We start from the raw sequence: 22,741 nt of genomic DNA, 5'->3' as shown, positions 1-22,741 counted from the left end.
TGCCTTTGGCCCAGGGCGTGATCCTAGAGACCCGGGATCGAATCCCACATCGGGCTCCCGGTGCATGGAGCCTGCTTCTCCCTCTGCCTGTGTCTCTGCCTCTCTCTCTCTCTGTGACTATCATAAAAAAAAAAAAAAAAAAAAAAAAAAACTCCTCTGATGCCCTTTATACTTTATAAGCAATAATGATTGTTAATACAGGACACTTAGTATGTGCTAGATACTATTGCAAATGCATTGTGGGTATTAATCCACTTACTCCTCACAGCATCCCTGGAGGTTAAGGTGATTAGAATCTCCCCCCATTCTACAGATGAAATTGAGGTCCAAAGAGGTTAAGGAGCTTTTCCAAAGTCTCATTGTGGAGTGATACCCTCTCTAGCCAGCAGCTGGTTTTCTAGTTCAATCTCCAGGCTCCCTCAAGGCCTGAGTCCAGAGCTTGGATGCTCTGACCCTGATCCAGGCAGCCATAGAATGAAATGAAACCAAACAGCTGAAGGCGAGCTACCCCAGACAAGTGGCCAGCAGTAATTTCAGGGGACCCCAAGCCTTGCTGCAGCCTGTTTCCACAGACGTCCTTTCTATTGCCTCTGCCAAACCCATTCATCCTTCTGACCTAGGTGTTGCTTCCTCCGTGGAGCCTTCTTGGCGTCCACGAGTAGGCTGGATGCCCTTTCCTGCCACCACTCCATGTGGAGTGCTGGCTCCTAGAAGTTTCCCGTCCCAGCCCTTATCACTCAGCCCTTATCACTACAACTACCAATCTACATAGCTGCCTCCCTTCCAGACTGGATGTTCCCAAGTGGGCAGGGATCATTAAAGTCTTACTTTGTTTTAAATGATTTTTTTGAAAAACAATTATTTTTATTTTTGAAATGAACATACACTCAGGAAAGTGCATAAATCCTAAACGTAGAGCTCGATGAATTTTTACATACGCAACCACGCATTCAGATCAAAGCATAACACATGGGAAGTGCCCAGGAGGTTCCCTCGGTCCCCTCCCGATTATTAACCCCACCCCAGGAGTAACTGCTGGTTTCACACTGTCGCTATAGTTCTGCCTTTTCTGAGACTTCAAATAAATGAAATCACACAGTAATACTTTTCTGTGTCTGGCTTCTCGTGCTCATGGTTACGTCTGTGAGATTTCTTCATGTTGCTGAATGCTCTAGTGGTCTGTCCTTTTTACTGCTGTGCAGTATTCCACTGAATGAATATACCAAATTTCTGTGTCCGCCGTACTGTTGATGAGCACGTCAGCTAGGAAAAAGAACATCTAGAACTCTCATTCTCGCTGGTGGGACGGTAAGTTGCTACCATCACTAAGGAAAAGTCTGTGTCTATCATCGATAACAATGACATATGTTGATATCTGTGTACTAACATATGTCGTCTTTATCATTGTCATATATCTCTCATTTACTGAGCACTGAGTGTGCACCACGCCCCGGAAGCTGTATTACCCCAATCCTCATAATCACCCTAAGAAGTCGATAGTTGCCTTCTTTGAAATAGCACTATGGTAGCAGCAACATGATGGGACTATCATGAAGTTGAACACTCTGAAGGACTGAGTCCAAAGCTGACGTTTTGGAAATGCTGTTCGTGGTACCTCTTACTGTTATTACTGAAGGACACAGGGCCCGGAGCTCAGGAGCCTGCGTTCATGTCTCCCTGAGATAACCTGAGTGAGTCATCTCAGCAGCCTTCAGCTCCAGGCCCCTGGAAGGCCGACATCTGCTAGCAGGGACTTCCGGGGATGACACAGGGCACACTCCTTCATCAGACCCAGGCTCTCACTTCAGGAAGATCCTTATGTTTGGGGGGGGGGGGGTTGCTGAACGGTGCATCAGGAAGGGTCTTGGAAGTGTTTGGGAGCCCTCTGCCACATGACAAGCCGCTTCTGCCAAGTTTAGTTCACAAGGTACTTTCAGGGGATGGTCTCGTTGCCCTGGAAGGTCCACGAGGACTTGGTGGCTGTACGCTTCTCAACAACTCACCCACAGAGATGAGCAAGTGTCTCCCTCCCCCACCCGCACCCCCACCCGCACCCCGGGGCTCCGCCAGGAGCTGGGGGCTGCAGCCCGGAACTCCCCGGAGGGAGAGGGACAGGGAGCGAACAGGGAAACCAGGAGCACGAGGCTTCTGGCGGCAAGTTGGGTGAAGGACACACAGCGGGGCAGGAGGTGGAGAGGAAGTGCGGGGGGCGGGGTGCCCCAGACTCCGTGTTCACCCGGGACCCTGAGGTTCTAGGGAGGGAGGAGCACCCCGAGGGCGTGTGCGCGGCGCAGGGCAGCTCCCGCCGAGGTGAGAGAGGACGTGGGGGCGGACGTGGGGCAGCGGCCGCGAGGGCTCCGGTGGGGCGCGGGTCCGCGGGCGAGGGAGCTCCAGGGCAGCGCTGCAGCCGGCCCGGCAGCCTTCAGCCGGAGGGGCGGCCCGGCCCCGGGGCCCCAGCCGCGAGGAGGTGGCGGAGCGGCCCCCAGGGCAGGCGCCGGCGGGTCAGCCCCACCACGGCTGCGTGCACGAACGCGCGCTCGGAAGGTCGGGCGGACGCGCGGCCGGGGCTGCCGGCCCAGGTCGTAGGCCCGCGAGCAGGCGCGGTGACCTTGGGCACAGGCCCGCCCCGGCTCCCGGCCCGGAACCCTGCGTCTCGGGGGCGGGGAGGACGTGCCGGGAGGGGCAGCGCGCGGCGGGGCGACGGCCGGCGGGACCCCCGCTCCCCGCGGCCCGCCCGCACCCTGCCGCGCGCCGTGTTTACATCCCCCGCGGGCCGGCCACGCGGCCTCCCGCCGCCCCCGAGCCCCGGCCCCGGCCCCGGCCCCGCCCCCCGCCGCGCGCGCCAGCCGGCCGCCCGCCTCCCGCCGCCCGCCTCCCGCGTCCCGCGCCGCGCCGCACCTCGCGCCGCGCAGGCCCGGTGGCTTGGCCCCGCCCCTCCCCGCGCAGGCCCCGCCCCTCCCCGCGCAGGCCCCGCCCCCGCCCTCCGGCGCGCAGGCCCCGTCCGCTGGCCCCGCCCCGCAGGCCCCGCCCCCTCACAGGCTCCGCCCCCCGCAGGCCCCGCCCCCGCGGTCCGGAGCGCCTCTGCCGGGCTGCGCGGCGGCGGGGCGGGCCTGCAGGCGGCGGCGGGGCGGGCCCGGGCCCTGGGGCGGCCGCTGAGGGGCTCGGAGCCGGCCGGGGCGGGGCGGAGGCTGGCGGGAGGGAGCGAGGGCGGGCCGGGGGCCGGTTCCGCGCGCAGGGATTTTTAAATGTCCCGCTCTCGGCCGGGCGCAGGAGCAGCCGGCTCGGGCGCCCGCGCGGTGTAGGGGGCAGGCGCGGATCCCGCCACCGCCGCGCTCGGGCCGCCTCCGCCTCCGCCTCCCGCCGCCTCCCGCCGCCGCCGCCGCCGCCGCCGCCGCGGACAGGGCTCGGTGAGGGCCGGGGCTGGGGCTCCCGGGGCTGGGGCTCCCGGGGTGGGGGGGGGCGAGCCGGGCCCGGGCGCGGCGGGACGCGGGGTGGCCCCGGGGCTCCCGGGGGGGGCGGGGGCGGGGGGCGGCGGGGCCCCGGGCGCGCTGCGGACCCGGCGCGGCGGGTGACAGGCCCCCCGGGCCCATCGGCCATTTTCCCGGCCGGCCCGCAGCCTCCCGCCGCCGCCGCCGCCCGCGCGGGGGGAGGGGTGTCCGGGGCGCGCGGCCGCCCTGCCCCCCCCGCCCGCGCCCTGACCCCGCCCGGCCTGTGCCCCAGGGCCGAGATCGCCCCGCGTGCGAGCAGCCATGCCGAGGGAGAGGAGGGAGAGGTGAGTGCCCCGTGGCTGCGCGGCGCGGCGCGGGGGAGGGGGAGGGGGAGGGGGAGGGGCGCCCCGGCCGCCGCGCCGCGCTGACCCCGTGCCCCCGGCCGGCCCGCAGGGATGCGCAGGACCGGGACACCATGAAAGACGACGCTGGCACCGACGTGTCTGTGCGCTCCAGGAAGAGGAAGGCAAATGTGGCCGTGGTGAGTACAAAGGAGACAGGTGGGGGAGGAGACCCCCGTCCCGGCTGTCCCGGCGGCCTTACCTGGCGGCCCCCCCCCCCCCCCCCGGGGCCCTGCCTCCCTGTGCGGATGGGGGTGCGTGGCACTGCCTTGGGCCGCAGCGGTGCCCGCAGCCTGACCAACTTTCTCTCTCTCCTCTCTCTGTGTTTTTTGTCTTTGGACCGTCTGGTGTGTTTCCTTGGGGGCTGGGGGTCGCCCTCCGTTAGTTTTTGCAGGATCCGGATGAAGAAGTTGCGAAAATTGACAGGACTGCGAGAGGCCAGTGCGGCGGACAGGTAGGTTCACATGCCCACCGGCCTCGGGTCGGCCCGCTGCGCCTTGTTCCTTGTGCTTTAGGTGGACGCTGGGTCCCCGCTGCGTCCTGCTGGAGGTGTTCCTCTACCCATCTACGGGATCCACAGGCTGAGGCCTGGCGGGTCGGTGGCACTGGCCGTCGGCCAGCCGTGGGACCCCAGGAAGGCGTTGGGTTCCTCACCCGCACCTCCGAGGTTACAGATAACGCGAAGAACCAGAGTGGACATCAAATAACTCAGTCCTCTCCTTTTGCCCTTGAGGAAACTCAGACTCAGGGCAAGAAAGTGACCCAGAGTCCTGTGCAGGCCTAGGGCGGAGTCCATCCCGGAGCCCTGTCTCTAGGCGGCGGGGAACTGGGGGAGGGCTCCTGACACAGAGCTCTCCGGCGACTGATGCAGGGGTTTGTGTGTGTCCGTAAGCGACCCCAATTCTCCCCGTCCCCGCTTCTGTCTCTCAGTCCTGGTGCTAAGGACCTCCCTTCCCCCCGCCACCCCGTGAGCAGCAGGTATGTAACTCCCCCCCTTCTGGAGGTCCTCAGCCCGTCCTGCAGTCACCTACAGTGAGGACTGCTGTCCGGGGCTCCGCCTGGCCTCAGCCGGAGTATCAGTGGAACATTCTCTGTGATGATACCTGTGTCTCAACACATCTTTTAAATTGACTAGGCCATTTCTCTTGTCTCTCCGTCATGGAGTTGCCGCCAAATTTCCTGCGTGCTCGTGATATCGTTACAATATCAGCAGTTCCTAGCAGAAAAAGCTCGCGTTATCTTCCTACCTCCAGAAATGGCTGGAGACTGTAGTTAGGGCTCCAGTAGGGGAAGCAGCCTATCTCCAAACTAGCGGGTCAGGCCTTCTGACCCTATCACGGAGAAAAGCTTGAGCGGGAATAGTATCTGAGCAGAGGGCTCTGGTCCCAACTAGGTTAGCAGTGGGCAGCACGTCGCTGTGCTGGGCACTGAGCAACAGCTGTGGCAGCTGGTTCTGGCAGAGTGAAGGGCTTTGAAGCGGTGGGTGTGCAGGATAGTTGTCGTCCCTGCATGTAGACCCTAGAATTTAGCATTTCTGGGGAGATCGACCTAATATCGAACAAGGGGTTGATGATTTTCTTCTCATTAGATGAAGAAATACTTTCCTTTAGGGAAGGAAATAAGACATTCCTTTCTTTTCTTTTCTTCTTCTTGAAAAAACAAAAAACAAACAAACTTTAAGCAGGTTGATTTTTATGAGCCGTGGTAAAGTGGCTCTCCACTTTGTGAAACTCGGGATTGCTTACTTTCCCGGCTGTTTTTGGAATTGAAATTTCTGAGAGTGAAGCGAAGGCATCCATATCCACTTGATGGAGTAGTTTGTTCTCCAGGAGGATCGGAGCAGTGCTAGGGTGCCTGAAATCGGGCTGTGGGCCTGTCCCCAAAGTGTGCACATCGATAGCTGTGGTATTTAAATGCTCCTATCATTTCCCACTAACGAGAAGGAATTTTCCTGGTTGTTCAGAGATTAAGGACAACAGGTTTCGGTATGTTTTGTAGAGCAGATAGCTTGAAGATTGCCCATCTATCTATGGAGCACTCGTTCTGGTTTTTCCCTGTGTAGATTCATGAAGCTAGAAGTTTGGGGTAACACAATTATCACACGGAGTTTTTGTCAGGAGTTCTAGTTCAGCCCAGTACGGCCTGGAGCTACTTGTGGCGCATTATGCTAAACTCCTTATAAGTACTTCGTCAGGACACAGAGAACCTTTGAGTGTTACCTTAGGCCTTTCCTAATCAAAAGACTACCCTTTTATCTGAAATCCGTTCAGCATATCCGTTTGGTTGTTTAACTTTTTGCAGGAGACCCACCTTTTTAATAGAAGTGAAATCCTGGACTTTGTAGTAGTCACTTCTCAGCACCTGACTCTACATAGGTAGTTCTGTTCTTAGTTAAAAGTGGCATAAGGGGTCGGGGGTGTTTAGAAATAGTCAAAATTGGTGTCTTGCTTTTATCCCGGTCCTTCCTAAAACCGGATGGATCTGGCCTCTTTGAAACCCAGCGTAAACCCGAGACTTCGACTTCATTATTGTGCCTCACGTGCTGGATCCTAAAGGGTCCAGGTTTCCGAACCACTTGTGGCTTGTGGGTCATCCAGTCTGTCTATGCACTGCGGTTTGGGAACTGCTGCCATTTTATCCTCAAGGGCTGCTCTCAGCCCTTTCAGCCATCTGGCTGTAGAGGGTGGCACCCAGCTTCTGCCTTCACAGCTAGAATTCATTCTCGAATGAAGAGCAGCTTGAAGCAGTTGTAATGTGACTCGTTTTGAGTCAAGGAAATGCTACCAGCACATGAGACTAGAGCTGGAAGGGGAGGTTGCCCTTCTGGAACAGCTGTTGGCAGGAGTTGTCATGGTTAATTTGCATGCCCAATTCTTTGCACCCTGGGTGGAGAAGAGCTTTATCCTGCTTTGCTCTTCTCAGCACACTGAAAGTGCTCTGGCCGCCTCTGAAAGTGGCCGGTGTGCTGTGCGCGCCCCACTGCCGTATCCTCCAGGCAGCACCTGGAGCCCACATCCCATGCTCATTTCTAATTGTCCCGTTTCTTCTCTGGTCAGCCTTAATGAGCTGTCTGCTTTAAAACAAAAGGCCAAGAGTCTCAGACTTCCACAGGACTTCTGTGCTGGCGGGATTGTTACTTGCCGCACTGCCCACAAAATCACTCTTACGACTCAAAAAAAAAAAAAAAAATCCATCGTAGGCTTCTTTTCAGAGTAGGACAATAAACAGAGCAGCTTGAAGAAGAAAACTTTGTAAATGGCAAAAGGACCTATTTTCCAGTAGGTCCAATATTTTCCAAATACTGAAAATCGAATAAAATTAAGTACCTAGAATCTTGGAAAGGAAAGCATATTGTTTGCGTTTTTAATGATGGTTTATTCCCTTATCAGTTCTTGGATCCTCATTCCATGCAAGACTTTGGGGGCAGGATTCAAAGGTCTTCAGGGGTATCTGGCTTCTATCTCCACGGACTTCTTAGTATATCCTGTGACCATTCCTGGATTTGGTTTTAACTAGGCAGATATTCTTTTTGTTTTGTTTTGAGTTAAGGAAAACAAAAGGTCCTCGTTATGTAACATATTAGGCTAGTCTTGCAACCGGGAGATGTCACATTTGGTGGTTTTACGCCTTAAGATGGGGACACTAAATATAGATGGTAATTTACATTTTTGGTCTTTACGCTTGTGAATGTGCGGTGCGCATGTAAATATACTTTTATTGGAATTCTTTCACTTTTAAGAAGTTTTGGTAGATTAGTTGTACCTGTTAAAAAAAAAAAAAAAAACCAAATCTTTGAGTTGTGACCAAATAATCCCACAGCACACCTCAGAGGTTATGCCCAGTTTCTCACCGAGCTGCAGGTGGATTTGTATAGGTGGTGGTGGTGTCGGTTTTTGTACTCCTAAGAGCTGTTTGCATTTTGTCTTAATCCCTCCTGGGTCCATCTTCCTGCTCAGATACTGGTTTGACGGCGACAGTGTGGAGGATAAAATGCTACTGACTTTGTAGTTGTCTTAGATACTTACTGCATAGACTCCTAAGCCAGTGGCAAGTGAAACGAAAGCTTGGAGTCCTTACTGTGGCTTTTACTTACTCGTTCCATCTCCATCCTCATTTAGGCCAGAATAGGTATTTAGGCCTGGAGATTGCTCTCTAGTGTGAAGATATTTTCTGTTTTACTGGCTGTTCTACAAATCACTGGATGTACACATAGCTGGTTCCTGTCAAACATTTAAGAATCTGTGTTTTCTTCTACAGCCTTGGGACAATAATCCCGCATGTGAAAACCCCTGCTCCTTGATTCCCACACCTGACAAAGAAGAGGATGAGCCAACATACCCAAGTTCCGTGTGTGGACCGCAGAGCTTCATGCCCTCCAGAGCCTCGCCACTGCCTCTACTGAAGTAAGTTGCCTGCCACGTGCCTTCCAGGTCTTTTGCTCCTTGTGCACAATCTCACCAAGTCAGTGTGGACGCATAGTGACGCCTACTTCTTGTCTTTCACTTGGTTTTGTTTCTTGTAGCTGGGCAAATAGAGACGAGGTCTGGAAAATTATGCTAAATAAGGAAAAGACATACTTACGGGATAAGCACTTTATGCAGCGGCACCCCCTCCTGCAGCCCAAGATGCGAGCAATTCTTCTGGATTGGTTGATGGAGGTGAGCTTGAGTCTTCCTGCCCACTGGAAGCTTTGACCACTTCTAGAACCTTCTGGGCTTTGATGACCTCTTTGTGTGTCTTACCCCATTGCCACTTTTCTGTGTCTCCGAAGTACCACTCTTTTGCTTGGGTTCTTCCGTAGAAGAATTTCTGAAGTCTCTTTACCTCTTAGATATTTTGAGGTTGGCATTTAATTTTTTTTTCTTCCAAGTTCAAATAATTACAAAAGTTCTCTTTTCCACTGAACTGTAAATATTGATATTTGGTCTTTAATTAAATTGCTTTTGAATCTATCCGGTGGAATGCAGATAACAGCTGTTTGATAGCCACTATCATAAGTTTTAAAAATACATGAACAGGCTTATCTTTAACAGTCAGAAAGCTTACATTGTTCTTTTTTAACTCCTTGGAGTCCATTTCTCTTTCCCCACGGAATAGCATCATAAAAAAATAATGTATTCAGATCTTTTATTTCTCTGCAACAACTGGTCAAAAGGACAAGTATGACAAATTGTGTTGGATAATTGTTAGACAGCAAAAGCTATTGTATGGGCAGTGGTGCCTCTCCTGAGAGGACGCGTGTGTGACCCAGTAGTGCCTGCAGGGGCACCGGGAGGCACCGGGAGCCTTGGGTGGTGGGATGTGGGCTTTCTTCTGTGATGCTGAAGGACCTCTCAGGCAGCTCCGTCTTATGAAAAAGGAAGGACATAAGGAAGTTGAGTGTCTGAGTGTTCCCTAAAAACAAACGCGGTTAGGTACTGTTTGGAGAGCCTCTACTCCCGGGCTCTGCGCACCCCTGTTAATGCTCATCGTAGGCTCAGATCCCCTGCTGCCAACTCGCTGGGTATGGGTCTTTGTCAGGCAAGTCATTGAAGCTAGAATCTTGGTTTTCTCATCTGTAATATTTTCTAGCAGTATTTTCCTTACAGAGTTTGTACGGCCTAGACGTGGTATGTGTGAACTGCAGCGTATGTGGTTGGCGAGAAAAGACGGCTCTTCTCACCGTTACTAATTTGCTTGTCTTTTCGTTATTGAAAAGCCAACATTTTCTGTACTGAGCTCTTTGGCAGGCCTGCCTACCCCAGGCCTCACACGTGCCCTTCTGGGCCCCCCGAGACGTTCTATAATCCCTCGAAACATTAGATGGAGGATGCTTCACTCTCCTAGGCGGCAACTCACTGGACGTTGTGACTGAGAAGTTCCACTTTATATACCGCAGTTGATGCCGTATACTTTAAGGAAGGTTTTTCTCAGAAAGTCAACCAAAGAAAGTCATGTAATACCACTGAGAGGATAGGCCAGAAGGGTGACCTTTGGGTGCTCGGTGGGACGAAGCTGCAGGCGTGTGGACCGTGAGCCGGGCGACGGGGGTCTGAGAGCTTGTCCCTGAGTGGACGGATGCTCCAGCTTCACTTCTGACCTCAGAGATGCCCCAGCTTGGACCTTAGAAATACTCTTTAGTGATTGATGGCATTTTCTGTGAAGGTTCTGTTTGCTGTTTCTCTGGGGCCTCTTCTCCCTGTTCACCCCATGAGATGCAGCGGCACAGGGAAGGCCTGTAGGAGCGGCAGTTTTCCGAGCGCAGTCAGACGTTCGATGGTGGTGAGGAGTTGGGGCCCAGTGTTTCCTTGTCCTCAGCTCCCTCGCGTGCACCCCCCACGCCCTCTCCGCAGTCCTGTGAGGTGGGCCGGGCAGGCACGGTCCTGGTGTTAGGGTTTGAGACCATCGTTCAGTCTTCCCATGAAATGCTCCTTCAGCCTATGAACACGTGCTCTTACTGGGGTATCGATCACAGAACGTTGAATCCTCCTCTCTGAGCTCCATCCAGGTTTTCGCCCCTGCTTGTGCCCGGGGACCAGCAAGTAACAGTCCTTTCAGAAAAGCAAAGTTCCTCTCTCTCGATTGGGTTCTCTGGTCCTTCACCAAAACTCGCGGCAAATTTTGTTTGTTGGCTTGTTTTTGTCCTTGTTCCTCAAGTAATTGTTCTAAAACTTACTCAATATTTTTTCAGGTGTGCGAAGTCTATAAACTTCACAGAGAGACATTTTACTTGGCACAGGATTTCTTTGATCGGTATATGGCAACGCAACAAAATATTGTGAAAACGCTTTTACAGCTTATTGGGATTTCATCTTTATTTATTGCTGCCAAACTTGAGGTAAATCATTTTCAAATATTTGTTACGTGGCACACTTTGTTTCTTGAGATCCCCTGAGATGACCGGAAGAGGCCAAATGCTTGTCTGCGTTTTTCTAATTCGAGGTCGTCCGAAGTATAAAGATACGTGCAGAAAGGGCTAGAAATCAACCAAGAAGTGAGAGAAGTAGCGAGTGTATAAAACGCTTAGGTTAGTGTAGTTCCTGGTAGCCCAAAAATTGAACTTTGACCCAAGAGGACTACAGTTTTGGTGTGATTAGAAGGGTGGATGGGCCCAACTTTCAAACGTGTTGCTAAAGGTATTTAAAAGGTGACCATTTCAGAAATATCCCCACCGAGTAAAAGCTGTATTTATGTCTATTTATTGGTAACAGTGGGTGTTTCGTTTCTTTCACAATAAATGCACTTTGATCAGTGGAGGAGCTCCTGTATTTACTCCGTGGATGTTCCCTGTCTCTTTCCAGGCTAGTGCACTAAAAACAGTAACTTTGGAAGTACATTGTAAGTTAGAAGTATTAGAGATTTTTGCTAATTGTTTCTCCCTTTTATTTCCTTTTAGGAAATCTATCCTCCAAAGCTGCACCAGTTTGCTTATGTTACAGATGGGGCATGTTCAGGAGAAGAGATTCTTAGTATGGAATTAATCATTATGAAGGTAGGTTACAAGGTAATTTTTCAGTCCTTTTTTTAAAGTGCATACATAATATCTTTTCCACATTCCGTGTGAGTGCATCTGAGAGGAGGTCTCCCGCTGGACACATTGTGGCATGGAATGTGGCTGCGTTTTGAACTCCTTTAGAGGCCTTCGGGGAGCAGAAATGTCTTTTTCTTCTCTCAGCCATTGGTCTCCTTTCTCTCGGTTTTCCCTTAGGCTCTTAAGTGGCACTTAAGTCCCCTGACCATTGTATCCTGGCTGAATGTATATATGCAGGTTGCATATCTAAATGACTTATATGAAGTGCTCCTGCCACAGTATCCCCAGCAAATCTTCATACAGATCGCAGAGGTAAGCGGCTCCGCTCCCTTGGGGGCTACCTACCCCACTGTGAGCCTGAGGAGCCCTAGAAGGGATGGATGGTGGCCGGCCGTGTGCTTCAGCCTCTTTTCTGCTCCACAGCTTTTGGATCTTTGTGTCCTGGATGTTGGCTGCTTAGAATTTCCCTACGGTGTACTTGCTGCTTCTGCCTTGTATCATTTCTCTTCGTCTGAATTGATGCAAAAGGTTTCAGGTACGTTGGCTTTCCGGTCCATTCACAAGGTGGATTAAACTTACAAACCGATTGAGCCTAAAAGTTACCTTCATTGCAGGGTATCAGTGGTGTGATATAGAGAAGTGTGTCAAGTGGATGGTGCCGTTTGCCATGGTCATTAGGGAGACGGGAAGTTCAAAACTGAAGCACTTCAGGGGAGTTCCCGCTGAAGACGCACACAACATCCAGACCCATATAAACAGCTTGGATTTGCTGGTCAGTAGTGTTCCTTCGTGCCCAGATAAACTCATAAACTGCCTAACCAGCCTCCGCACGCCTCTGCAGGCAGGCGTCAGATAGGCTAGAAAGACCCCAGTGCTTTTAATTCCTTGAAAAAGAAAACTTGCACTCAACAGATGCGATGCCTAAATAGCACGGAGACCAGAGACCTTGTCCATCGCTCCCTGCCGTTTGTTCCCCCGCTGCCACAGAGGGGCACACTCAGCACGCCGAGCCCGAAGGATCGGGTCTTCCATTTTCACGGTTCTCGCTTTTATTCCCAACAGGACAAAGCCCAAGCCAAGAAAGCCATATTGTCTGAACAGAATCGGATTTCTCCTCCCCCCACCGGGGTCCTCACTCCCCCGCAGAGCAGCAAGAAGCAGAGTGGTGGGCAGGACACGGCGTGAGCACACCAGCACTCTCCACCAAAGACCGTCGGGCGGGCGCGCCGCTCCGAGTTCTCTGCCGCGCCGTGGCCGAGGCGCGCGTTAGCTTTTACACATATTTAAGTGGAAGAGCGCGTCTCTTCTGCAACCGAAGTGTTTCCGTGGATGGCATTGGACAGGGAGAAGTGTTTTTTATTGAATGCTTAGGTTTTTTTAAATAAGTGGGTCGAGTACACCAGCCACCTCCAGAACACCAGTGAGTGCTCCAGATGCTGCTAAGGAGGGTGATACTTGACTTGATTGACTATTCACGCAGATAACAAAGGCTTGAAGTTGCAGAGCGCCGTGTTGCTCTTGGTCTCCCCTTGCGTGTGCTGGGTTGTGTGCTGTTGAGCGGGGCTGGTAGTTGTGAGCGTTGTGATGTGGAGCCCACACCCAGCGGTGCTGGGGGCCTGCCCTTTTCACACTATCCGTTGACAATGTATAATGCCTTTGATGAACTGTTGTTTTGTAAGTGCTGCTATGTCTATCCGTTTTTTAATAAAGATAACACTGTCTTTGAGACAGCTGGTTTTATGAGCTATGTCTGATCATTCAGTTAGAAGTCATCTTCGAGTGTGGCTCTATCGAAGTCTCTTTTTTAGTTTCATGCTGCTGAAAGCTCACACCTTTCAAGCAAATATACTTAAAAGAAGACTTCTGAAGTGAGCCTTAGGTACAGCCTCCAATTTGGCCTTTCTTCCGCATTGCCCTGCGCAGAGGCTGCTCAGGTGGGGTTTGTGGGCGGGCCGTGGCGGCTTGAGAAGCGGTGTCTGCATCCAAGGGGATTCTTAGGTATCACCTCTGCCCTGCAACAGGCCCAAGGTCATACAGCATCTGTAACTGGTGTTAGTACTGTCTTCGTCCTCACCCACGTCTTAACCTAAAGGACTTCTGTTTGGAGAATTTGTTAACAATGTAGGAGGCTTAAAACTATACTCCAAAGATGAAAATGTAAAATAGAATCCTATGCAGCTCGAGGCCAGACGTTGCCGTGTGGTCTGATCCCTGACGCTGATGGAGTCCCCGAGTGCCTTGCTAACGAGGAGGTCCCCGTTCAGCTCACACTGCATTTTGTCGAACATTCGCACAGGGGTCTTGTCAGCTTTTGTGTCTCACTTCCTTGCAATGGTTCGGTGTATGTACGGGTTCATAAGAAGGGAGGGTGAATGAGCAAATAAATCCCACTTATTTTCAACTTGGTATTTTATCTCATTTTGTAAAACTCTAAGGAGGAAAAACAGCCATTTTAAATCATTTATGTGAAGTTGGAGAGAGACCCTACTCCTTTACATTGTGATGTTACAGTTTGGCAAGTTTTATTTTTTTAATGTATTTTTTATTTTTATTTTTTAAATATTTTTTAATATTTATTTATTCATGAGAGACACAGAGAGAGAGGCAGAGACACAGGCAGAGGGAGAAGCAGGCTCCTTGCGGGGAGCCCACGCAAGACTCCATCCCAGGACCCCAAGATTACGCCCTGGGCCCAAGGCAGACACTCAAGCCCTGAGCCACCCGGGCATCCCTCTGGCAAGTTTTAATACAGCGTTCCTAATAAATGCATTCAATATAAATCTACATGTACTGGTGTTTAGTCAAATGGTACTCCAAGCTAATTATTTCCTCATTGGAGGCAGAGGCGCTCCCACCTTAAAAAGCAGGGAATTTTTAATGGTGACCGTGTGTAATGACTTTCTGGAAAGATCTTAAAAGTGGTTAATTTACATTCGGCATTTTGTGTGCAAAATTATGGCACTGAGAACATTTCGGTTTTCAAAGCCTTGGATTGGTTTCAGGGCTTGACACACGAGGAGACGGTGGTCTGAACGCAGGTCTGGGGTAACACTTCAAACGCGCTTTGGCCCTTGTGTCGCAGAGCGTGGCCGGACCTGCTGAAATGATTATGCAAACCCGAGAGTGCTGCATTTCTGGACATCGGGGCTCTTTGTTTTTGTTTTAGTCATGGCAGTGTTGCCACGGGCAGCTCTTGTAATCATCGGTGCTAATACAGGATCCGGCCTGGGTGGATGAGTGAATTCATAGTAATGCGTCCTGTGGCTCTGCCAGGAACCGTGACAGCCACTAGGAAGGAACACCAGGTTTCCGTGCTTCAAGGCGCTCTTCCTTTTGCCTTGTGCTTTTTCCTTTAGTCGTCAGCACAAACGTTGGTCCCTCGCTGGTCGGCTCCGCATACGCGTTTGCTAAATCACTATCTTTGTTCTGCAATTCAGCTAAGCCCAGCTGAGGCCAGGTGATGCCAAACCGACGACATCAGGGTGAAAATGGGAGCTCTGGTCAACCTGGGTGAGCAGAAAGGCCCCAGAGAAGGGGGTGGCTTGGCCCCTGAGTGCGACTTCCTTGTGTTAGAGGAGAAAGAGCAAGTTATTGAGCCGACCGTGAAGGCTGACTGGATTGTGGTTGAGCAAACCACATCCTCGTGTCACGCCCCGGCCCACAGGTCCCTCGCCAGACCTCCCACAGGTGCTCCGTGTCTCCGTCCCCTTGCCGGAGAGCGAGAACACCGGTCCTCGGGTAGTGGGTGTTGACGGCCCCCCAATGCCATGCTCCCCGGGGACGTGCACGGCTCACGGGTGCGTGGATTTCACACCACGTGGCCACGTGGTGCTAAGGTTCACGCGGACGTTCAGCAGAGGAGTAAAGCTGCTGAGCCCTTTGAGATTTGGAGCAAGATGTACCCCGGGCCTCTCCGGCACAAACGAGATTGGAGTTTATTCGGGCAAAATGAGGCTCTAGCTCAGAGCAGGGTTGCAAAGAGAAATCAAATCTGATAATGTCGAGTCATATTTACCCAACCGTGCATTTTCCTACCACATGCTCAACGTTTTGAAATTCAAATCACATTTATACCTTGGACATTGTTAGGAGACTATTTTTATCCGTGCTGTAATCATCTAATTGGCTGATTACAGGTCTCAAATTGCCACAGAGAACTCAATTTTTGAAAGAATTGTCCTGTTTGATCAAATATGTTATTCAAGCAAAGCAGTCATTGTTGCACAAGGTTACCTGCCAGCGGAGCTAACCAGGAGTAATAGCATTAGCGGCCTGCACTTAAAATCAAGCATTAGCTAATCTGCCGGCGACAATGGAGGCTTAAATACAATTTGCCGCGGATACTTCAGGTCCCGCGCTGACAGACAATTGCATTTCGTATTCAATGAGCACAGGTTTTTCCTACCTCATCCCGATCCCTAACGTGACTCCGGAGCCTGCGCCGCGCTCGGCTGCCCGGGCCCCCAGGGACCGTCCCCCGGGAGTCGGGGGAGGACGGCGCTGTCCCCCGTCCGGTCGCGCCCCCTCCGCACCCGGCCCGCCCTGCCGCCTGCCCGGCCGACACCAAGTCCCCAGAATGGGCGGCACGGACCGCAGCGGGCTCAGCTGCTGGGGGCGGCCGGGCTGCGAGCGGGTGCCCTCCCTTGGGAGCACCCCCCGTGCGGGGCACCCCAGCTCTGGAGGCGAAAGACTGCGGGGTGCAGCCGCGGGGTCAGGGGGCCGGGCCCGGGCTCCTGCTGTGTCCCCCCCTTCCCCCCCACCCCGGCCCTGAGTCAGCTGAGGAAGCAGGCGATGAGGTGGGGAGGTGACCCCGTGGCCCCGGCGGCAGGGAGCTGGGGGCCCCGGCTCTGGGTGCCGGGGACCCGCCACATGCAGCCGCCGTTCTTCCTGGCCCGCCTCCGCACACACCACAGAGACTTCTGTCCCCGCACCTCTGCCTGTAGCCCACCTGCAGCCACGAGGCCCTCACTGCCACCGGGGACCGCCTCTGTCCCCGTCCTCCTGTCTCCCGCCGTGGGCTTCTGTCCCCAGGCCACACGGCCTCCCTGAGGCTGCCTGAGGCCACCCAAGGCCAGCTGAAGCCAGCTAAGGCCACTAGAGGCCACCTGAGGCCACTTGAGACCACCTGAGGCAACCTGAGGCCACCTGAAGCCAGCTAAGGCCACTAGAGGCCACCTGAGGCTGCCTAAGGCCACCTGAGGCCACCTGAAGCCAGCCAAGGCCACTAGAGGCCACCTGAAGCCAGCTAAGGCTGCTAGAGTCCACCTGAGGCCCCCCAAGGCCACCCGAGGCCACCCAAGGGAAACCCTGGGGCATCCTGGCCACACCCAGCACAGCTGATGCCCCTTCCCTCGGCAACTCCTCCCCTGTCCCCTCCCTCCAGCCACAGGCCAAGTCTCATCCCTTCCAGGCCTGACCCGCCGCCCCCACAGTCTGGGCCAGCTCGCCACCGGCCGGCCGCCTCCCAGGCCCACTGCCTGCTGCAGCTCCCGCTGATCGGCCTCCGTCTGCCGGCGCCCCAGGGACCGCGCTCTTGGCCGTCCCCGGGGGGATCCCTTACTCCACGTCCGTTTTTCACGCCCGGGGAACTGGGCCAGCAACGCGCGACACATGCGGGGACCCAGTCGGCTCACCGGCCACCGGGGACCGCGGAACTGCACAGCGGGGTCGGTTCACACGCACCGGCGGGCGCTAAAGTTCAAGTGCAGAAAACACTACGACCCACCTGAGACCCAGCGCCGGCTTCACGTCACTTTTCAAGGAACATGACGTTAAAGACGCCACGGAAGGGCCGCCTGCCTCCCCGCCGCGTCCCACCGCCTTCCTTGCTCCTCAGAGGAAGCAATCACCCCAAGGCCTGTGTGCATGGTTCCCACACGTATTTTTAGACTTTTGTCATTTATATTTGGCTCCATGAGCCACAGACTTACAGGGACACTACTCTGGGTGTCCTAAAAGCTCACACAAGTAGGACCACACTGTACCGACGACCACATCACTTCCTGTTCTCTTTCAACCTTATTTTCAGGACGTACCCACATGGACACGGGCAGGGGCGGAATTTTTAAATCTTTTATTTATTTTTTTTAAAAGATTTGTTGTTGTTGCTGTTATTCATGAGAGACACAGAGAGAGGCAGAGACACGGCAGAGGGAGAAGCAGGCTCCGTGCAGGGAGCCCGACGCGGGACTCGATCCCAGGACTCCAGGATCACGCCCTGGACCAAAGGCGGCGCTAAACCACTGAGCCACCCAGGGATCCCTTTTTTTCTTAAATTCTTAACTGTGGTGAGGTTTTCCCTTGTGTGAATGCCCCACGGTGTACACGGTCCCTCCCAGGCTGGCCCACGAGCCTGCGAGCACCTCGTGCACACGCGTGCCGTGGGTGTGCACCCCTCCAGGGCACATCCCCGGGCCCAGAATGGCCGTGTCAGAGGGCACGTGCTCCCGCCGCTTCACCTGACGTGGTCGGCCAATTCCCCAAATTGCGCCCGTTTCCACTCCCCGCGCGGGCATCACAGTCCCTGCCTTCCCACGGCTGCTCCCGCGCGCGCCGTCTCTTGACCCCGTGAGCGCTGCTGTCACTGAGCTTTCTTGGGTTTTCTCTGACTACGGGAGAAGCAGCACGTGTTGGATACGATAAATTAGACTCCGCCGACACGCACAACATCGAAGGTGAAGAACCCCCGGAGGTGCCATTCCTAACAGTTTTGGCGTTGAAACAGCTCCAGAATCTTTCCTGTGCGTACACTAACCCTTGAAGTCACAAAATATTTACCGAATTTTTGGTCCACGACAATTGCATCCGGTCATACCTCCGAAGTCATTTAAAACGCACGTGGCCTCACAAACCCAGCCCGTCGGGCTCCTTCCTTTTCAGCGACTGCTTAGCAACTGACCTGTGGCTTAGCCCAGGATTTCAGGGCCCGGCACCTGCGGGCACGCCGGAGACTCCCCCTCCCTGAATGAACAGGGCGATGCGTTGGTTCTTACCCTCTTACCCGTGGAGTCGCCTTCGTTCAACCTCCTGCGCTCCCACGCGTGGGGAGTACTCGCCATCTCCCACTTGCAAAGGCCCAACATTCACGTGGAAAAGCCGGACTCCGCGGAAGCGAGGCAGGCCCCTGCTGCCGTTCCTAGTGTTTCCTCCGGGCCAAGGAGCCACACGCCATCGAATTCCAGCTCCCGGAAGGGTCACGGAGTGGGCTGACTTACCAAGGCCCGGACTCCAGCGCATCATCAGACAGAGAGCTAGGCGGACAAGCCCATCCCTCCCGTCCAGAAAGTTCTCTGTGTCCCTCTCGCTAAGCACCTAACCAAGTCATTGCACCTGGTTGTAGACAAGGAGCACTCCATGGTGGGAGATGCCGCAGAGGCCTGAGGCACCCCCCCCACAATCCTGGGTCCTCTTTCCCTCCCCTGCCCTGGGGGTAGGAAAAGCTGCTGCCCGCAGGCGTCTGCTGTGTTTGGGCTGCATAGATGGTGCTGAAATGTTTGAGCCGACACGTGAAACTTGGGCGAGCCCAGATCATGTGGTGGGTCCCGGCCCCCGGCGGCCCGGCCTGCAGGGCCCACTGAGCCCCAGGGCACCCCTGCCCTGGCCCGGGGCTCCCTGCCCCTCATCACCACCTACACGCCGCCACTCTTCCGGAGAAGACGGATAGCCCGTACCCCAACTCTATCAAAAGCAAGGAAACACAGATGGGGAGAGTAGAAGGGTGCAAGCTAAGCGACACAGAGAGCATATCCCTCCCTGGACGTGCAGAGCTTTTGCGCGTGTTTAAGGTCAGGGCAAAGCATCTTGGGGCCTTGTCACCCGCCTGCTTCCACCGGCATTTGAGTGTCCAGATTCCTGGGTCGTCCCTGGCTCTCACCCCAAGGGCTGTGGGGCTTTCAGCTCCTCTCTTACCTGCCTCAGGCCTCGGGCCTCGGGCTCCGCAGCTGCCCGGTGGGCGGCACCTTCTCCCAGCGGGGGCCCTGCCCCCCAGGAGGAAGAGTGGCTTTCTGTTTCTCTTCAAACGCTAGTCTTCCAGGTGCTGATTAAAGACAGGGCTGGGGTGTTTTTAGGTTTGCAGTACACTTCAGGGAACTTGCCTGCTTCCTGTCATGCAAACGAGGTTGAGGTTTCGTTTCTCTAGACGTGGAGGGTGGGTGGGGGGCCAGGGCGAAGGTGCGCAGGGCAGAGAGCAGGCCTGCACGCAGGTGGGCTGAGGGCTGCCCACCACCCCCTGGTCCTGCAGGCTGCCTGGGGACCCTCGGGGTGACCTCTGACACTCAGTCCATCTAGGGCATGTCAAGGCCAGAGGTGGGGCAAGTGTGATTCCAGGGCTGCATCCACAAGACGCCCCCACTCACCCCCCCCCCCAATGATCCAAAGGTTGGTGCCTGAAAGGGAACCGGCCCTGCAGGGTGGCCCTCGACAGGGTCCTAGGTGGGAGGACCTTGGGCCCGGCTTGGCTTTGTTCTTCCTTGAATGGAACCTCTTGCGTCACTGCTGGAAAATGCTCTAATTCTGCCCTGGGAGGGAGAGAACGGAGGCATCACAAGACATATTGCAGCAGAAAAAGATGAGTTTTCAGATCCTGGGAGTGATTTTTCTGCACCGTTCATTTTAGCGACGTCCAGGGAGTGGAAGGAGAGGGCTCGTCTGTGGCCGAGATAGATGCAGATGCCAATATAGAATTCACGGGAGCACAAAAGGCGGGCCGGGCGGGTTTTATTAATTATATTTCTTTTATCCTCATAACAATGGCATGTCAGTAATCTACACTGAATGTGCCCAACTGATGCTAATGACTTCATCCTTTTGTTTCTGTGTTTTTTTTTTTTTCTTTTAAAAAGGTCTGTCTGCCCCGGCTACTTAGCCCGAGTGAGCCGGGAGCCCCGCGGGGCCCTGGAGGCCGTCCCCTGGACCCCGCCCCGTCCTTTCTGTGCCCGGGCAATGCCAACAGCAGTCCTGGCTGGAGGTGGCCTTTTGCCGTGTCCCCAGGCCCCGCGGCCCTCCATCCCGCGGTGCCATAATCCCGGTGCGGGTCCTCTCCGACCCGGGCATGGAGTCCTCCGGGAGGGGCGACAGGCAGGTGCGTGTGGGACTGGGTGTGGAGCAGTATCTCAGAGCCGCGGACCCCTCTTAGTGCACCTCAAAACCCATCCGCACCCAAGGGTTCTTTTTGAAGCACGAGAGATGAATAGGTTATGGGTTGCTCTCTCCCCACCACCCCTATTGGTATTAGGTTTCATGATTTGGCCTGAGTTAGGGAAGGGGGCATGTGCTGGAACACTGCGATGACTGAAGAGCCACAGCATTTGCCCACGTCTGTCATCGCCCTCCCGCCCCGGAGCCCGCAGGGAGTGGTCAGGAATGGCACCGAAGTTTCCAAATGGAGGTGCACTGAACCTGTGTCCTCCCCTTCTGCCCGGCACCACCCCATGAGGGGCTGCCGCACACCTGACCCAGGATAGGCCCACGGGAGGCATCCAGGCCGAAAACAAGGTTTCCTGTGACAAATCGAAGCTTCTGCTGTTGTTTGGAGACTAACTTCACAAGCACGAGACGCGTGGGCTGGGGCACAGCCTGTGGGCAGCCGGGAGTCAAGGGAGAGCCCCGAACTAGGGATCTCACCTGGAACGGCCCGGAAAGGGCTTTCAGAATGGGGTTTGGAGGACCCTCGGCCCCCACTTCACACCGACAGCCCTCCCCAGCACAGCCCTGGTGTGCGGCAAGGGCCTGGGGGCCAAAGCGGCCAGCCCCCCGCGGCTTGGACAGGGCACTTCTGGAAGTTCCCTGCAGGGGCATCACGGTGTCCTGCGGCCGACGATGGGAACCAGGGCCATCACCGAGGCTGGGTGCGCTGGCGCAGGCTCAGGGAGGTCGTTTGGGAGCAACAGGCCACAGCTGAGGGGCGTGGAGCTCCTCCTCCACCCGGCCTCTACCCTCCCGTCGGCCTCTGGGCAGGCAGCGGGGCTGGTTTGCGGGGCTGGTGCCCGGCAGCCTTGGTGGCACCAGGGCTGAGAAGACCGACCACCGAGCAGGGGCTGATGCCCCGCGGGGTTGGGGGCGTCCGCTCACCCCGAACAGCTGCTGGCCCCGGTGCGCACTACGGAAGCTCCAGCGGCGCCGCCCCAGCCCGGGAAGCTCAGGGGCAGCCTGCGAAGTCAGCCTCCGGTCCCTGCCCCGCGAACCCTGGCTCCTGCAGACGAGCTCACACCTGCAGATGGCCCCTCACACCAAAAGCAGAACCAGCAAAGCTTGCGATCGCGGGCCTTCCCTCTTCTCCGGACGGGCGGCCGCTGCACGTCGGGGCCTGGCCCTCCCCGGGGCTCCTCGGGCTGTGCTCCCCGAGGCAGTTCTGGGTGCCTGAGCCTCTGGAGTGGCGCACGGGGCTACGGGGTAAGCGAGTCAGAGCGAAAGCCCACCCCTCACTCCGCTGCCCGGGACTGGCCGCTGCGCCCGCCAGCCGGGCCCGGAAGAACCGAGGGCGTGGAGCAAGGCCTCAGGCAACTCGGGAGGAAGAGCGGGGCCACAAGGCTGTGGTGGGGGCCAGGGGCACGGGGCGGGGAGGGAGAGAGGACACTCCAGAGCCCCCGAGCCCCTCCGCACCCCGACTAAGCACAACGGTTGGGAGGACTCAAGTCTTTCCACCAGGGTCCACAGGAGGGGCTCTGGCCCCGGGGCCCAGGAAGCACTGGCCCAGGGAACACGCAGCCAGGGGCCGCGGGTCAGGAAGGCCAGCATGGGGCCCTGAGAGAGCCCCCCAGAGATGCTCTCCAGAGAGCTGCGGGTCAGATCCACCTGCGAGGAGTCCTGTGGCCCGGAGCCCCCAAGTCTCCAGCCAGACAACATAAAGAGGTTTAGCTGCAAGTGAAACAGAATCCAAGCAGGAGAAACAAGGAATTCATGGATCCTTTTGTCTGGACAGCCCGGGGGCACACATGGCTCAGGCATGGCTGGATCTGGGCGTTTGTATGCTATCCTCAGGATTCTCTCTCCCTTGCTCAGCTCTGCTTTGCTCTGTGTGCATGTCCTTCGCCAGGTGGCACCTGCCAGCATCTCTGGGCTGATAATCCCACCAGCAAGCACCTCCTTCCCGGAACCTCTAGCCAAAGTGCTGAGGATGGCACTCCTTTCTCCAGCACCGGTCACATGACCACGCCTTTGCTAATCACTGTGGCCAGAGGGATGCAGTGCTCTGAGTGGCCAAGCCGGGGCCGCCAGGCCCTGGGGCAGGGTTGGAGTGACCCCATCTAAACTACCTGAAAAAGTGAAGGGACGCTGTTCTGAGAAAGCAGCAAATACAGAAACAACAGAAACCCTGGGAAACAGAGGTTGACAGCAAAGATCTGAAGCTGCTTCAAAAATCCCGCTTCCAAGAGCAGGCTCCTTCTTGCTGCAGGTGCGTGGCC

At 55.4% G+C, this 22,741-nt stretch overlaps 1 protein-coding gene across 5 annotated transcripts; it reads left to right on the top strand.

The window, feature by feature from the left end:
• Positions 1–1,444: 1,444 nt before the first annotated feature.
• On the top strand, positions 1,445–13,065 carry CCNE1 (cyclin E1). Of its 5 annotated transcripts, XM_041730533.1 has the most exons (13): positions 2,272–2,310; positions 3,271–3,407; positions 3,721–3,772; positions 3,882–3,969; positions 4,215–4,283; positions 8,087–8,232; positions 8,352–8,487; positions 10,500–10,646; positions 11,205–11,300; positions 11,517–11,651; positions 11,763–11,874; positions 11,954–12,111; positions 12,402–13,065. In XM_041730533.1, exons 3-13 carry the CDS (start codon positions 3,750–3,752, stop codon positions 12,522–12,524), a joined length of 1,233 nt encoding a protein of 410 aa, XP_041586467.1. In that variant the 5' UTR covers positions 2,272–2,310; positions 3,271–3,407; positions 3,721–3,749; the 3' UTR covers positions 12,525–13,065. The 5 variants fall into 5 exon arrangements, with proteins under 5 accessions (XP_041586485.1, XP_041586476.1, XP_041586467.1 ...); XM_041730551.1 differs by lacking the exons at positions 2,272–2,310; positions 3,271–3,407 and adding an exon at positions 1,445–1,691; XM_041730542.1 differs by lacking the exon at positions 3,271–3,407 and having other exon boundaries at positions 2,223–2,310.
• Positions 13,066–22,741: the final 9,676 nt, after the last annotated feature.

Source organism: Vulpes lagopus, chromosome 2 (genome assembly GCF_018345385.1).
Source record: "Vulpes lagopus strain Blue_001 chromosome 2, ASM1834538v1, whole genome shotgun sequence".
In the NCBI taxonomy this organism is placed as follows: Eukaryota; Metazoa; Chordata; class Mammalia; order Carnivora; family Canidae; genus Vulpes; species Vulpes lagopus.
The sequence above is the reverse complement of the archived record's forward strand: the minus strand, read 5'-3'. Positions and strand labels throughout refer to the sequence as shown.